The 14,241-nt window shown below is 38.3% G+C and overlaps 1 protein-coding gene across 1 annotated transcript; it reads left to right on the top strand.

Moving 5' to 3' along the window:
* The first annotated feature begins 3,306 nt into the window (after positions 1 to 3,306).
* Positions 3,307 to 12,588, top strand: LOC107091682 (ankyrin repeat domain-containing protein 33B-like). Its single transcript, XM_015385746.1, has 5 exons — positions 3,307 to 3,804; positions 6,288 to 6,417; positions 11,289 to 11,429; positions 11,650 to 11,813; positions 11,901 to 12,588. Exons 1-5 carry the CDS (start codon positions 3,307 to 3,309, stop codon positions 12,555 to 12,557), a joined length of 1,590 nt encoding a protein of 529 aa, XP_015241232.1. The 3' UTR covers positions 12,558 to 12,588.
* Positions 12,589 to 14,241: the final 1,653 nt, after the last annotated feature.

Raw genomic sequence — 14,241 nt, 5'->3', positions numbered from 1 at the left:
TTAATCTAAGATTTCTTTCAGTCCCAAGTGAAAGCTAGAATTTAGAGGGTCGATCACAAGCTTAACCACTGAGTACAGCTGTGCTCAAATATGTTTATGCTTCCTATCATCTGATAAAATATACTACTATATGTTCAATGACAGCTTGTTTCTTAACATGGGATCATCTCTGGTGCAGGAAAACGACTGCAGCTCTAGGAAACAGGATGTGGAGTTATTTCAACACAATCCAATTACCTTGCAGCTAATGCAGAGTCTCAACAGTTAGTCCAAGTGCAGATTAGGAACAAATGCAGCTAACACCAGATTCCTGTGCCTAGCCAAACCTGACGTTTCCACCCTTGTCTCCATTTCTCAGGGGCGGATTTAACCGATGTTATGACGAACAAATTGTGGATAAAGCATCTCTGGTCTCTGCCTCCTTAAGGAGCTGGAGTGACATATAGGGTGTCAAGAAGATGTTATTTTAGTAAATTTGATGGAGATGAATTAAACATTTTGTGACTTGACTATATATTACATAATTTGCTGGGGATAAAAGCAAACATTACCATGTAACTGCCCAAAAGCCACCATGTGATGAACCACCTCAATATGGCGGTCTTTTGTTCCCTTCTTTCCTGTACTGATCCCTTTATCCCATTTGTCTCATTCAAATGTTATTTACAACAAGTTAAAAAAGGTGTTCCCATTTACTTATATCTCTTTCCTACTTGCACAACTTAAAGACGGCTAAATCATGCATTGCCAAGACACAGTTTCAGCTCTAAGGCTTTTTTCTCTGTAGTTAGCTCAAAATGAGGCTCTTTACCTGTAAAAGCACCAAGTGATGATAGATAATTGACAGGATTCCCCCTCTTTTAGAGCCTGGTTCCTCCTCTTAGAGCCTTCCTCTTAACTTTGTGCTCTAATTACTTCCTGTTTTACCTATTCCACTTTTGTTCTTTTATTTTACCAACACTTGTGCTCCTTCCTGCTCGGTTCAGTTGTCTTTTCTGTGTTCTGCTTGTTTTCTCCGTCTTCCAACTTTGCCCACATCAGCAGCCTGAATATCATAAGCTTTACTCTTTTGAATCCAATAATCATTGTCAGTATTTAGAAAACATTTTCCCCCTTTATTTCTTTTTAATTTGTCCTTGCTAAATAATTTTCTATTGCATCTTTGGTTATTTCTGTCATTTCGTTAGCTTTTCCTGTTCGATCTTTATTTAAAGTTTCACCTGTGCTTTAATGAACATACTAAATTCAGTAGCGTTACAGTTCTAATCTTAATGCAGATAAGATCAAATTCATCTATTCAGTTGCTTGTTCACTACACTATTTTTGTCCAGCATGTTGCAGGTATTTGTTTAGCTTTTAATATTTATATACTGATTCTTATCCTCTTGTTTACTCTGAATCCCCTTTATTTACCATTGGTGTCAAAAGTACACACATTCTAAAATAGAGTATAAATGTTGCAGTTTAAAAACACTCTGGTTTGAAGTATCAAAGTTGAAGTATCAACTTGACCTCTTTACTCACGTAAAAGTGAAAAAGTATGTGCTCCAAAAACTACTTAAAGTATAAAAGTATAAAGTAACTTAAAAAAAAAAAAAAAGCCAGATACCACTATGTGAACTAAAAGCTAAATTGTTCGACTATTTCGAAAAATTCTTTGAGACAGGGCCAAGGATGAGGGAGGTCTTGTTGGTCTCCGTCTCCCGATACGCTCTTGCCTGTGTCCGACCTTTCAGACATTTCAACATCTTTTTCTGAATCCAACATTGTAGCATGGCATAGACAATTCATGTTTGCAGTTTGAAGAACACCTGCTTGCTTCTGATGATTTCCTTTAGCTGACCAATGAGTGTTTGCGTTATATGATTCATCCAATCACACTAGTTTTCACTAGATGTGGATGGCAGCAATGATCTGCATTGGACAGCGCACATGAGGTGAAATAAATATTTATAAACACTGAACCGAAGCCAAGAGTATTGAGTAATGTTTGTTTTAAAAATGTAAGGAATAGAAAGTACAGATACATGTGTGAAAATGTTATGCGTAGAAGTCAGAAGTAGGAAAAAAAAAAGTAATGGAGTAAAAGTATAGATTCCTAAAAAGTTTACTTAAGTACAGTAATGAAGTATTTGTACTTTGTTACTTGACACCTTTGTTATTTACTAACTGCATAACTGAATGATTTGAAATTCATTTTGAAAGAGGTGGCAAGGCTAAAGTTTGGATCAATCCTAGTTTTTCCACTGTACCCTGTATACCAACGAGGTCACGTGTGCTGGAAATCCAATTTAAGCTGGCTGTGTTAAGTGCAGCAGGAGATAAAAGCAGTGACAATTCACTAATAGGCATATTTGTGTTAAAGTAGGAATGCAGCAGGTATGAAAATAACCAATGTAATTTTTTTCTATCCTCCTATAAAAAAAGCTTTATGGATTCCTTCATATGGACAGAGAATGTTTTAAACATTGTAATCCTCTCTGCATGCTTGAATCAGTCAGTTTTAGGTCACACCATATTGTAACAGAAGAGCACCAGTCAGTGAGGGAGCGAGAGAGAGAAAGACTAAATGGATTATCAAGAAGCAGTTCAACAGAATCCCTTTCATCCCAGAGCTGGCCATCAGACAGCCCAGTCCTCCTCCACAGGGAAACCCAGGATTAGTTGCTCAGCACCGGCAGTTTCTTCTGATTCTAGTTTCGGAGTGGGACCACAAGAATCTAGGAATTTGGGGTGTCACATCTTCTTCCAGTGCAAGGATCGCACAATGCCAAAGATGTGACTTACAGGGTCACTGTCAAAAGTCACGTGGAAGAGCGCTATGGCTTTTCTGTATTCTGCAACTCATGGATATTTCTGGACATTTTAGACTCCATTTTAAAAAAATTGTCACTGGCAATCTCCTTGAGGAGGAACAGCAAGTACAGTTTGTCGTTATTGACTCTTTTTTATCAATATTTACCAGTCCAGAGGGACTGTCAAAGATCATGCATATGTTCAGAGCTTTGAGGACGAGTTGCAAAGTTTTGCGAAATCCCGATTTCACACGAAATTGAATTAGATGCGTTAAACCATGTTGGAGGATTTTTAATGCAGTCCCAAGTTCTCATGCTTCGTCTTTGGCCTTTTTCGGTTCTTTATAAAACTCTTAAAATTCAAGTCCTAACTTGGATTTCACCCTTTGGTGAATGGGATGAGACACTATGGTGCTCTGGGGCAATGGATGTAAACTCAGGGTTCTATAAAAGAATTTATTGGCACCCCACATGAATTTCAAAAGGTAAGTGAGGCCAGGGGATGTTTTAAATGGTGTTAATAACAGAGGAGCAAGGGAAGAAATCAAAGGTTAAAGAGAATGGATTTCCTGGCGGAGTTGAGCTTGGCAGGACTCATAGAAAAGCCAGCAGCTTGGCTGTGGATACACCCATTATGTCCATCAGCAAGGTTGATGAAAATGGACTTGACTGTGTGGTATCAGGAGAAGACATTAATCCTGAGACTGAAGTTGATTACACACGAAACTACTGGGAGGATGAGGACGATATCTATCAGGAGTTTGAGGAACTGGACTTCGATGCCCTACCGGATCGCTTGGATACCCAGAGCATCACCTCAGATGACTCATTCTATCCCCCAGATGATTCAGTAATCTCCCAAATTAACCGCTCCCTCTACCGCCCTGAAAGCCCCGAACCCATCTCCTTTTTTAAGGCCTGCTGCAACAACAATGCCATCATAGTAAAGATTATGATAAGACAAGGAGTTACTGAGGAAGAGGTAAAAGAGACCGACCGGAACAGAAGAGTAGGTGTCTGGGTTCATTACCTTTTATATTGTTTTTTGTGTTCTTTTTTCATTTTTAATCTGCGTATAGACTCTAAAGTATCTATCTAGATCATGTCACTGCAATCTCTTCTGTTTCGTATAGAAGATTTTCATATCGCATGCTAATACTTTCTGGGTTTACACTTTTGGATGGTCAACAGAATCTAAGTATCCCAAACACATCTTTACCACCAAAGTAGTAAATTAATTCAACTATCACCTTTCTACTTGTCAGACTGCCTCTATATAATAATTGGGAGTGGGAGTCTGCTGGAACGATCAAGTTACTTCTAAATATATTAGCTTTATGGAAAAAAAGTCTAGATCTGTTTCCCCTGAAAAGCTATTACCAAAATCTAGATGTGATGATTTGAAGTTTTCTGTCGATGTCTCTTTTTCAATAAGAGCCTCTCCATTAAGTTGTTTTAGCAATGCCATTTCAAGGCATCTCTAAAGACAAAATGGAGCTCAAACTGGTATAAGGAATGGAGGTGCTCAGTAAGTAGAAATGGGCTGCATAGCGGAGCGGTAGGTAGCATTGTGCAGTTGCTAGTGTTATTGCTATGGAAACTTGGCCATGTTTTGCATGCTCATCCATTAATGCATTACTTTTGTCTGCGTTCTGCTCATAATCATGTATGTTGGTCGTTTCCCTAGATTGACCTAAAGATGAGAGAGTATAGATGTCTGGATTGTCCATAGTTTACCGTACTGATCCACCCATAGCAAGGATTGATTGGCTTTAATAAATTACTTGATGTAAGAGAAATTCAATGCCTGTTGCTAAAGAGATTTTCTTCAACAGACCTCATCAAGCTGTAATGACATATTCCATCCATCCATCCATCCATCCATCCATCCATCCATCCATCCATCCATCCATCCATCCATCCATCCATCCATCCATCCATCCATCCATTATCCGTCACGCTTACCCCAAGCGGGGTGGCGAGGGTTGCTAGTGCCTAACTCCAGCTCACTATGGGTGAGAGGCGGGGTACACCCTGGATAGCTCGCCAGTCCATTGGACAGGGCTGTAATGACATATTTTACAACTTAAATGAACAGACACAGAAGTGATTGATTTGATGTGAAGAAGCAATATAAGTCCCCACTAACAGTGGTGTTGGGTTCAATAGAAAGCCAAGCACAGGTAGGTGTTTTACTTGGTAAACTACTGAAGGTCAGTTCAGGAATAAGACTCCAAGCAGCCATTTAAGCCTTCTCGACAGATGGCGGGAGTAAACTGCAGAGGGACAACGTAAAGAAGCAGCTTGCTTTGAGGGCTCAGCTTTTAAAGAGCTCACTAAAAACGGTGACCTTGCTACCGGGTAGGAGACACTGTATGCTGATAGACATGGACAGAAACAGCAAGAGGCTTCCACTGAGACTGAGACTGAGAATGTAAGAGGGTTTGGTGCACCCCGGTTTGCTTTAATGATTTACGGTTATTAAGGTAACCCCTCTGTGGGTTTGGGGCTTTCTGAAAGGAAAAACCTTACAGAACTTAACCTCTTGGAAAGCACGGCACTTTGCTAAACTGATTTTTTTATTTTTTTTTTTCTAGGTAAACGGCAGCAAACTGGATACCATCTGTTGTGTCTTTCTATTAGAACCAGATGGACCTCCTGGATATTTATCGTCCAGAGTTTTTATTTTTTATTTTTTACTATGTCAATTTGGGTTAGCAGCCTCCAGCTGTCTGTATAAAATAATATTTACCGTACGCAGAAAACATTTTTTCTGAATTTATACAGCTATAAACAGTATGTCACATAGGGGTATTTTTCTCGATACAAATAGATTCATGGAATTCAGTAAAATACATTTCTACAGCCTTTTTTTGCATTTATTACTTTCAGACTGATTGGGATATAAGAATGGTGTCTGTTTGTAGGAACCATGAAGTAGAAGAACAGAGAGAGATGCTACATTTTATAAATAAAGACATAAAGTAATTATATGATTTTGATATTGTCGATATAAGTCGACACCCAGGATAGCATGGCCCAGGGGCAGAACAGATTAACTTTCAGGTGTTATACAAGCATGTTTTAATTGCCTATTTGCCAGTGTGATCCATTGTGGAATGTCCTTCGATGAGGCGCACAGTAAAAGCATTATAATAGGAGTGGATGTGTGATGGTAAGAATTAGGTGCTTTGCCAATGAACCAATCTAGCAGGAAATCCCCAATGGACAGTTAACATTAATTATCTTTTTCTCTTCTTAGCTATTAAATTAGCTTCAATAACATATTTCTAAGATGGAAATTGAACTATTTAGAAAAAGCTTAATTTTGTACTGTTGTAAAAAAAAAAAAAAAAAGCGTGGAATAATTTTAAAGTAATAGATTAAAAATCATTCATTGTCCATTTGTAGATTGTGGGTATTTTATTCATTCAAATTCAAAGATTAAAATGAATCAAACTCTTATATCATTATTATTTTTCTGTGTTTTAGTCTGGCCTCATTGCAGCGTGTTATCATGGCTATGTGGACGTTGTCATTGCTCTCTCTCAGTGCCCTTACCTGGATGTGAACTGGCAGGACAACGAGGGTAACACCGCACTAATTATTGCAGCTCAAGCAGGTAAACAAAAATCAGCCTCCCTACTAATTGTAACACAGATTGTTGTATAAGTTCCAGCTATGGAACAACGACTGTCATAACTGGTACTTTCTTTTTTATTCATGTATTTTTCGGGGAAATGGAAACTGAGAGAAAAAAGATACCTATTAACAGCTTCAGTCACAAACTAATCAGGAGCATTAATGTAATTTTATTTGACACTGAATGATTTTCTTGAGATGCTGATTGGTCACAGGGGAATGATTTTATAACACTATCTATCTGCTCGATTTTGAGGCGTTTATCGTACGTTTTCCTTCAAACTAACTTTCATTTGCATTGTACAGTATCAGATGTCACATTGACAAAGTAGTGCTAAATAAATCTGAATTATGCAATGTTCAGTGTTGTGATAAGCACTAAATATGGTCCAGAAACACACTTAATGGTACATTCCAAAAAAGTAAAAAAAAACAATCCACTGGACTTTGTTTCCAAGTTTAAAGACATTTCGCTTCCCACCCAGGAAGCTTTTTCAATTCAAGATGTCAGAAATAGAGTTGAGTTTGAGGCTTTATAGATTGGACAAAAAACAAAGCCTTTTTTTGGCTGAGAAAACATGCAATTTTAACCAGACGAACGGGTTTGTCTCTGAAAGGGGGTCGTTAGAGCGAATTTTTGGCCTGGATGGACAGGTGAGGTGGTCTGTTCCACTGTAAGGGGGTAGGGGTTGCATGATAAGTAATCAACTGTAAAGATGCATTGTAGATTTTTGAAAGCTGAAATCTCAGTCAACCCCCTCTGTTAAAGGTTGGTTTTTCTTTCTTTACATGGATCGCTTCCTTCACGCCCCTCTCAAAGTACCTGTCCTCTTTGTCCAAAATGTGAACCTTACTCTCAAAAGAATGTCCTGGTGGGGGTTGACATCTGTTCAGATTTCAGCTTTCCAAAACCCACAGTGCAGCTAATAAGTTGACAGAAACTGTAACAATTCCCTTTAACAACCCCCCTTTCAGAGACATAGACAGGTTTTGGTATTACAGGCCAACAAAGAACCCAAACGACCCCCATTCCAAAGGGGCGAACCCTTTCGTCGGGTTCAATTTGACTAACAGAATGATTAACCCTGGATGATTGAGAATCTTCAGTTAGTTATTATACATTGTTAGATCTATAGTAATACTTTACAAGTTTCACACTGAAGTTTACTGTGGAAAAAAAAGCAATTATTAGTTCAAAGCCCAGTATAAAAGTCATGGAATATAAAGTCTAGTGGATCAAAGTGTTTGCAATGACAGAGTAGCATCAGCAGTAGTTTCACAATGACTCAGCCAGATGTGGCAGACACAGAGTTCTGGTCTCTTATCACATAATGATGATGAATAGCTCACTGGAGACTGTGATAAACAGTGGAGGACTTGTTTTTCATTTTCTGCTTCATTAGAAGAGGAATCGATCCAGTTTCATAAAAAAAAAAAAAAATAAATACTCTCAACACTGAGGCTCCATCATTCTGCAAAAGCAGACAGAAAAAGTGAAAACAAAAGTTATAGTTTTGAGATGTAGTATTGGAATCAGACTGAGTGACCCTGAATGGTTCACGAATTTTTCATGACAAAGTATCCAAGGCTGAGACTATTTTTAACAAGTAGGATGGAGTTTAATAATGTGCATTTCTCTGGTAAAAGCTACACTTTTGCAATGCATGAATGACAAATGAAAAAAAAAAATATGACAAAAAAAAAACAAAAAAAACAAGAAAAACACAAACGTATTAACAAGTTTCGTTGGCTATAGACTTGATGGCTTTTTTCCAGATTTTCAGAAGTCATCTTTTGCTGAAATGTATTAGCATCCTGCATTTTGGAAATACGCTATGCCAAATCTTTTCCAGGTGAAGCTAATCTGCTGTTGAACTTTATGTATGCTCAGGTTTACTATTTATCTTTAAGTTCTGTTTTTAGGCCTTAGGGTTATCCCTAGGCTTACGATAATAACAAGATAAAAAAAAAAAAAATCAAGCTTTCTATAAGACTCCCATTCTATTCACATGGATTTTCTTTGTTTACCATTGCAACTTTCATTATATGATGTTACAGTATTTATTTTGGCTGCAAGGAGAATACCTCTCTTACCCTCAGGTTTTTTCAGCCATTGCCAGTTTTCCTTGAAGGGTTTGCCTATTATTCACATTTAAGCTTAAAACCCTTCTTAGACTTGGTAGGTTTAGATATAACATAATTTAATTCAACCCCAAAGTTTGCTTCCGATAGGAAAGCAGATAAGCATATCTCAAGAATAAAAAAAACATTATAAATACCGTATATAGTGTTGTTACTGTTTAATAAATAATTTCATGTCAAAATGATTTATACCCTTCCCAGCATCCGAGCAGCCAAACCCTTTTTATAATTAATGAGCAGCCTGATGCATGTTTGCAGTGGTATTTCAACAATTGTTGTTTAGTAATGAGGTCCGATTCTTTGTGACTGGAAGGCATCTTTGCCATCACTCTAAGCTTTTGCTCCATTCACAGCTTCGCTTTCTGAAGCCTGCAATTCAATTTAATTAAGTTTATTTATATAGCACCAATTCACAACACATGTCATCTCAAGCCACTTTACAGAAAAAATAAAACCAGATCTTACAGTCAAATCGATTAAAAGTTTTCTATCTAAAGAAAACCAATTGATTGCAACTACTCATTGACCCAAAGGTAATAAATCACACCATGCATACTTTTAGCGACAGTGGAGAGGAAAAAACTCCCTTTTAACAAGAAGAAACCTCCAGCAGAACCAGGCTCGGTTTGAGCGGCCATCTGCCGAGGCCAACTGAGGTTAGAGGAGACAACTGCAGACATACGAAAAGAAGCAGAGATATAAAAGGCAACTGTCAACCAGCTCCACAGGCGACCTGTCCTGGAAACACACAGCCAGTCAGACAAACTCAGAGCCAGCTCCCATGTAAAAGGATGATAGAGAGCACATACTGTTAGTCACAGTCAGAGAAACATGAGTTTCTCAGGTCAACAGGCCAAGCTCCAACATCTATAAAAAAAAAAGGTGTTAATAGCAGCAGCACAGCTGATATTTTTGTCCAGGGTGAAGTCATAGCTAAACAGGAACAGACCAGATGAAGCTTCTATGAGAATAACCAGAGAGAGCATAACGTTAGTGATTGAACTAACAACTACCGCAAAGTGGGAGAATAGAGATAGAATGAAGCAGAATGATGAAAAAGAGGTCCCCATGTTCTCCAGCAGTCTAAGCCTATAGCAGCATAATTATAGAGTTAGCTCAGGATAACCTGAGCCTGCATTGTGCCTGAGCCTCAACAATTAATATTGCTAGAGGTTGGAAGAAACATACTGGTAAAGTTCAGACGTAGAAAGGATTAAAAAATAATGTGCTCCAGTAAAAAGTTTGAAGACAATTTATCAAATAAAAGTTAACTTACCAGTTAAAAAATTTACTTAAGTAAAAACTGTCATTAAAATTTTACTATAATTAAATTAAGTTTCTTAGTTACTCTTTCTTGAGCAGAGAAACCTTGGAGTAGAGGAGCACAAACAATTCAACTTATTCTAAAATTATTTCCCTTTAGAACCTATACAGAGGAAAAATACCTAATAAAGAAATAGAGGTTTAAAAATACATAATGCTATTTCATAACCAAGGAAGTTAATATCTTTAAGTGATAAATGAAAATGTACTTAATCATTGAATCACTGACCGTTCCTTTAGTTAAAAGTTTTTTTGTTTTTTTTTAAGAATGCTGGTTACCATGAGTAATAAATAAAATGATGATTAGTAAAACATTAATAAGAATAACATTATTACTAATCTGCTAAATATGATATCCCTTTTTACATAAAAAAAAACTTTAAACACTAAACCTTTTCAACTTTCCTCCATATACATGCTTGGGTTTGATTTTGAGTTAGTAAATGAGGAGAATTAGATCTCTTTAGGCTAATTTAACCAGCTTTGTGGTGTGACCTGTGTCTGAATAATGCACCTCCAAACCAGCCGATGGATCATGATGTTGCTTAAGTTTTTCTTTTCTTTATTATGGAAGGATGTAACTTTAATGTAACTCAGTAAAATTGCTGAAGCAAATCACACCCAAGTATAATTATAAGTGCATTTTGTGTAAACTGTTTAACAAAGTATAGAGTACACTTAAATTGTACCTAACTAAAGTAACATGAGTAAATGTAACTAATTAATTTTCACCGCTGGTAAAATTCATATGTTATGAATTAGGTCTGAGATATGTTGGCCTTTACTTTAGCATCACCCAACCTACCATCAGGTTTCTGATCCAGTTTGTTTTGTCACTTATAAGCTAAAAAGCTCAATTTTTGTCTCATTAGACTATAACATCTTAAAATGTTAGATAGCCTGAAGTTGTGTATATAAATAGAATAGGGTCCATTGGATTGATCTGGGTTTAAATTTGTCTGAAAGCAGAAAACTTTTAACTCACCTGTCTGGTAAATTTTTGGTTCTTTGCTAAACAATTTGTTGGCATAACAACTGTGTTTATACTGATATCAAATGGCACAGAAAGGGAAATTCGATGACTACGGTAGATAATGTAAAAAGCAACTGGTTTATTTGGATTTCATTTAGAATATCTTGACAATCAAGTTAAAAATAATCAAGTTAAAAATAAAAGAAAACCACTTTTATCTAGATTTACGACAGTAAAAGGTTTGAAAAACCTTCCATCATTTCCCTTATATTTTACAATCAAGCCTTACTCTGTGTTGCTCTATTGAACAAATATACATAAACATAGATTTGTGGGTGTGATGTGAGAGAATACAGACAGGTCCTTGAAAACTCAGATGTCACAATTAACAAATATTTCTCTGTGGTTCACAGGTCATGCATTTATCTCCAACTATCTGTTGAACTACTTTCCGGGTTTGGATATCGAGAGGAGGAACTGTCATGGTTTCACAGCCCTGATGAAGGCTGCAATGCAGGGCAGGCTTGAGTGTGTAAGAGCCCTCATGTTGGCAGGTATGAACAAGTTCTTATTTTGCAGGGACTCATCTTCAGGTCTCAACAGGGTGGCTTTAGCTTGAAAACATCACCATGATGTCTAAGTGGAAGACATTCATTTATTTTTTGCCGCAAACCCAAATAAGAATATATGAAAGTGTGCTTTGAGAAATATATGTCTTGACATGTTTGATAATGCTTTTTAAACTCTATTTGTCCCAAATAAATCTCCACACAGGAAGTGATATCCAAGCTCGGGACTATGGACGGCAAATGACCCCCAGGGAGTGGGCTCTCTTCACTGGTCGATACGAGACGGCTGACCTGATGCTTCGGCTTATATCAAAGCCCTGTGCTGAACAGTTTTGTGACTCCTTCTCCCTGGAGTGGCCATTGTTGGAGGTTAATGCAATAAAATTGAATTAAGTTGTAAGTATAAATGCACTGTCTAATAGTTATTCAAACATTAAAATAATGTCTCTTTTGCAGGAACTCGTGTTGAAGGCACAGAACCCACAGACATTTTGTCAGCGCTTGATGAAACTCGTGTCTTGCTGCCCTTACAGGTTATTTGTCAACAACAAGGTAAACCCTGTGAATGATGGTGTTCTTGAACACATGGTGAGGATTACCACAGCCATCTCTAGTCCCTTCATGGCCACAGCGTGCCACACCGTGTGCCCAAGTAGCCCACCGTGCATTGGAAAACGCCGACAAGCCGTGCAGGAGATCCTGAGGAGGCAAAGGGTAGCAGAACTTAAACGCCTGGGTCCCGACAGGCTGAGCAACTATAAAAAGCTTTTCCAGAACTCAAGGGTCCAACTCATTCCCAAAGTGAGGGATCGACGGGCAAGCCTGCAGCCTCAAATTATCAGTGACATGGCAGCAGTGTCCACGGTGGCCATTAGAAGAGCCAGTCTCCTGCCACTCAACATGCTGAGACGAAGGAGCGTGAGGCCAGGCATTGTCGTGCCAAAGGTCAGGCTCTGCAAGGCTCCACCTCCAACCTTCACGCCAGAAAACCCAGGCAGAAGCAGCAACGAAAACCAGCTTAAGATCCCCAAATGGGATTACAAGATGAAGAAAATAGAGAAGAGACAAGAAGAGGAGAGGCGGCGAATGCTATCTCTGCTTAGAAGAAGATGAAGGGCAGAAGGAAGTGTCTGCACTTTATAACTTTGTGAAATTTCCAACAAGAGCTTGTGTCTTGTGGACACAAAGCACACAGTTGCAGCCTTAGTAAATCTAAACCTTTAATGTGAATAACACTAAAAAGTTTGTTCATACCTGTTTAGATTGTGGATGCAGAGACCTGTACCACAAAGCCAGCTCAATGCAGCAGGATTGCTCCCAGGCTATCCAATTTAACCAATCCACAACAATGGCCATCAGGATCAGTGGTACCACGACGCTGGTGATCAACTTGCTAACTCATTCCAGCTTTGACTGAACAAAATTCTGAACGTGCATTGTAAAAATGGGCAGGTTCAAGGGAGCAGGCCAATCAAAACCATGAGCCAACTGCGAAAATGCGCAAGTTACACTTTTTCTACTTAAATGAAACTTTGCAGCATTTTAGTGTTTCTTTTCTTTTTTTTACCTGGTTATTAATAATCATAATCATAATCATAATAGTAACTGAATTTTATTAATCTCACAGTGGAGAAATTTACCTCTGCATTTAACCCATCCCCTTGAGGAGCAGTTGGCTGCCATCGTGTGGCGTCCGGGGAGCAATCAGGGGTTAAGGCACTTGCTTAGAGACCCAAAATGTCAGTCTGTGGGAGTGGGGCTCAAACTCAGAACCTCAGGATTCCAAGCTCTATGCCCTAACATTTCTCCTTCTAAATTATACCATTACAGCAAACATTAAAAATGTAAAGATTTTTCCCCTCTGAATTAAATCTAGTCTTCATTGAAAGGGCACGTCATTGTTTCCCCAATAGCTAATTGGCTGCTGGGTGGAGCGTTTTCTAGGAATCAAATCATTTCTGAAGGCTAGCCTGCCCTGAACCAGGTTTCAGAGTACATTACCATGGTGACTTGCCTCGCTAAGAATGAATCCAGCTTTGTGGTACCTGAAGGTCAGGGTTGAGGCTTAAGTTGTCTCACTAACCCAGTAATCCTGCTTTGTGGTACAGGCCTCAGATGGCCTTGTTGCCTTGTCTCTTCTTGAATTTGCACACCTTCCATTAGAGGTGAAATATGTAGTGCTAAACAGCAGAAAAGGGAGCTAAATGTAAACAATTATGTTACTTGGATTAAACATTAGAATCTCAGGTATTTTTTGACATATCAGACATCTTTCAAGGAACCCTGTTAAACAGGCAGTGCTGCTGAGCTTTCTCTTTTTGTAAAGCCAACCTTCTAGTTTTTCTCCAAGGCATCATAGGAATGTGGAAGGATCTACATGAGATAGCCAACCTTTACTCTGAAGATATAAAACAATAACAGCAAAATGACAAGCGCTCATGCAAAGACAAAGAGTTATTTGCTTAAAGCATGATTTGGTCAAATGTGAGTGATTTCATTTAGATACATGTATAAAAGTTGGAGGAATCAGGCCAGAAAACAAGGAATCTACAACCTGACAAATAGATTAAAGATTCAGAGAATTGCAACAACTGAATGAATGAAGTAAGATGAGACTACGGAGCACATATCAGAAAGACATCGTTCTTCACTGTTGCTGGGGATGTTTGAGGACGAGGGCAGTTAAGCAGTATTTCAGAGCTGAGATGGAGAGCTAGCTCACAGAGGCTTTGTAAGGGCTTTGTGAAGAAGCTGAAAGGAAGAGCCGAAAATATACAGCTTAGTTCTTCACTCTGAC

The sequence above is a fragment of the Cyprinodon variegatus genome, unplaced genomic scaffold, assembly GCF_000732505.1.
Source record: "Cyprinodon variegatus isolate N-32 unplaced genomic scaffold, C_variegatus-1.0 Scaffold347, whole genome shotgun sequence".
NCBI lineage: Eukaryota > Metazoa > Chordata > Actinopteri > Cyprinodontiformes > Cyprinodontidae > Cyprinodon > Cyprinodon variegatus.
This window is presented reverse-complemented; position numbering and strand designations above follow the sequence as displayed.

Bases quoted from the DNA above. Each gene is read 5' to 3' on its own strand.
- LOC107091682 (XM_015385746.1), top strand. From the start codon at position 3,307: ATGGTGTTAATAACAGAGGAGCAAGGGAAGAAATCAAAGGTTAAAGAG. The intron at 6,418-11,288 runs GTAAACAAAAAT...TGTGGTTCACAG, and splicing joins AATTATTGCAGCTCAAGCAG to GTCATGCATTTATCTCCAAC. The intron at 11,430-11,649 runs GTATGAACAAGT...ATCTCCACACAG, and splicing joins AAGAGCCCTCATGTTGGCAG to GAAGTGATATCCAAGCTCGG.